The 2,647-nt window shown below is 49.4% G+C and overlaps 1 protein-coding gene across 1 annotated transcript in view; it reads left to right on the top strand.

Annotated features, from left to right (window-relative positions):
* The window catches only part of UNC5D (unc-5 netrin receptor D), a gene marked incomplete at its 5' end in the record, with an annotated part of 42,552 nt that overhangs the window by 26,453 nt on the left and 13,452 nt on the right, over positions 1–2,647 (top strand). Inside the window, one exon of the mRNA XM_057386646.1 lies at positions 2,370–2,647. Within this exon, the coding sequence (XP_057242629.1) occupies positions 2,370–2,647 (278 nt within the window). The remainder of the gene's footprint in view (positions 1–2,369) is intronic.

Below are 2,647 nucleotides of genomic sequence, written 5' to 3' on the forward strand. Positions count from 1 at the left end.
GTCCCAAAATCACAGAACCCTCCTGGCCACCCTCCAGCTGCTTTAGAAATGCTGTCCCCACCTTCTGCACCCACTTAGGCAAAGCTCAAACTGAAGCAAAGCCAACCCAGGCAGCAGAGCTGAGCTTCCCTCCTGTTCTGGGTTACAGACCTTGCCTTCACCCCGATAAAAGGGAACATTCCTTCACCCCGATAAAAGGGAATATTCCTTTCCTTATTTCCAACAAAAGGGAATATTCCTTTCCTTCAAACCAATAAAAGGGAATATTCCTTTCCTTATTTCCAACAAAAGGGAATCTTCCTTTCCTTCAAAACAATAAAAGGGAATATTCCTTTCCTTCACCCCGATAAAAGGGAATATTCCTTTCCTTCATTCCAATAAAAGGGAATATTCCTTCTCTTCCCTCCAATAAAGGGGACATTCCTTTCCTTCACCCCAACAACAGGGAATATTCTTTCCCCGATAATCTGAGACCCTCAGCTGGAAGTATTTTGTCACTTGCTGTGACACACAGACACTGAGGTCTGTGAGAAATAAACGTGGTTGGTTAAAAAAGACCCCCAAAACTCGGGGAAAAAGCACCAATGCCCTAAAACATGGACAAAGCAGTTACTAAAAGCAGCACTCGGGTTTTTTGAATGTTGTTTCCTTTGGGCAGGAAGGTGGGGAGGGAGAGAAGCGGCGATGAAAGCAGAACGTTGCTTTGATTCTGCGCTGCCGTTCCACCTCAGACCTGCCTGATTGCGGGTGGGAGGGAGCGTGGGTGGGCTGTGAAAACGTCCCCGTGTCTCTGTTCTCTCGTCAGAAAAGGGGAAATCTGGTGCAGGGTTTGTTTGGGGGGGTTTGTGGTGTTGTTTTTTCTTTATTTCCTGGAGACGTTCCTTGCATGACTTGCAAGAAACCGGGAGAAGGGTTTGGCAGGCAAGGCCGTTTGGAGGAGGTTCATTCATCCATTTCTAACTCCAAACCTTTAATTAGGGCTGTGTAAATCTCAATGAACTCTCTCAAACAGGAACTTTGTCCTCTGTGGTTCAGTTTGAATCTTGTTTTGAGTCTGGGGAATTGTTCGCTTGACTTAACGCTTAAAACCTTTCGTTCTGGCTGCTGTGAAAATACCGAACAAACAGCTAAACAACCAAAAAAAAAAAAAAAACCAAAAAAACCAAACAACCAAAAAACCCAGCAGCTGCAGGATTCAGGCCCTAAATCCAGCCACTCCTTCTTGTTTTTCAGAGAGTTTTCTGAGCTGAAATGAGTAACTGTGGTGGTTTTCCCTCTATCACTCTTGTCCCTTTCAGCCCAGTTTCTCTCAGGCGTGAAGCTGTGGGTTTGTGTAAAAGGTCTGCAGGAGATGTTCTCACCTGTGGGGTTCAATGTAAGGGAAAAAAAAACAGAGAGAAAAAAGGGCAAAGACACAAACTTGAATCCAAAACAAAGGGAGGCTCCTGCTTGGATTCCTGGAGCCGCCTGAAGTGTGGCAAACACGGAGAGTGTCAGATCTTTGCATCACTTCATCCATTCTGGAACGTGGCCTGGTGTGATCCTGAGCTGAGAGCCCCAGAGGGAGAGGGGAGATCGGGATGGGATCCTTGAGGTGTGCTCTCCATCCCTGGTTAAATTCAGGATGGGATTCCTGTGATGTCCGCTCCATCCCCGGGGACATTCAGGATGGGATTCCAGTGGTATCCCCTCCATACCTGGGGAGATTTGGGATGGGATTCCTGCAGTCTCCCCTCCATTTCTGGTTAAATTCAGGATGGGATTCCTGAGTGTCCCCTCCATCCCCGGGGACATTCAGGAACAGAATTCCTGTGGTGTCCCCTCCATCCCTGGTTAAATTCAGGATGAGATTCCTGCCATGTGCCCTCTATCCCGAGGAGATTTGGGATGGGATTCTTGAGGTGTCCCCTCCATCCCTGGAGACATTCAGAACAGGATTCCTGTGTTGTCCCCTCCGTTTCTGGTTAAATTCAGGGCAGGATTCCAGCAGTTTCCTCTCCATTTCTGGTTAAATTCAGGACAGGGTTCTTGCTGTGTCCCCTCTATTCCAGGTTAAATTCAGGATGGGATTCTTGCAGTTCCCCTCCATCCCTGGTTAAATTCAGAACAGGATTCCTGTGTTGTCCCCTCCATCCCAGGTTAAATTCGGGATGGGATCCTTGCTGTGTCCCCTCCATTTCTGGTTAAATTCAGGACAGGATTCATGCGTTGTCCCCTCTATCCCAGGTTAAATTCAGGATGGGGCTCCTGCAGTTTCCCCTCCATTTCTGGTTAAATCCAGGACAGGGTCCTTGCTGTGTCCCCTGTGTCCCTGGTTAAATTCAGAATAGGATTCCTGTTGTTTTCCCTCCATCCCAGGTTAAATCCAGGACAGGGTCCTTGCCGTGTCCCCTGTGTCCCCGCCAACCCCGCTGTGCCTGTCCCTGTCCCCGCAGGTAACTCCCTGCTCCTGAACTCGTCCCTGCAGCCCGAGCTGACCGTCAGCCGCACCTACAGCGGCCCCATCTGCCTGCAGGACCCKCTGGACAAGGAGCTGATGACGGAATCGTCGCTCTTCAACCCCCTGTCCGACATCAAGGTCAAGGTGCAGAGCTCCTTCATGGTGTCCCTGGGGGTGACCGAGAGGGCCGAGTTCCACGGGAAGGGA

The sequence above is a fragment of the Malurus melanocephalus genome, unplaced genomic scaffold (genome assembly GCF_030028575.1).
Source record: "Malurus melanocephalus ecotype Western Australia unplaced genomic scaffold, MMel_1.1 scaffold_1023, whole genome shotgun sequence".
In the NCBI taxonomy this organism is placed as follows: Eukaryota; Metazoa; Chordata; class Aves; order Passeriformes; family Maluridae; genus Malurus; species Malurus melanocephalus.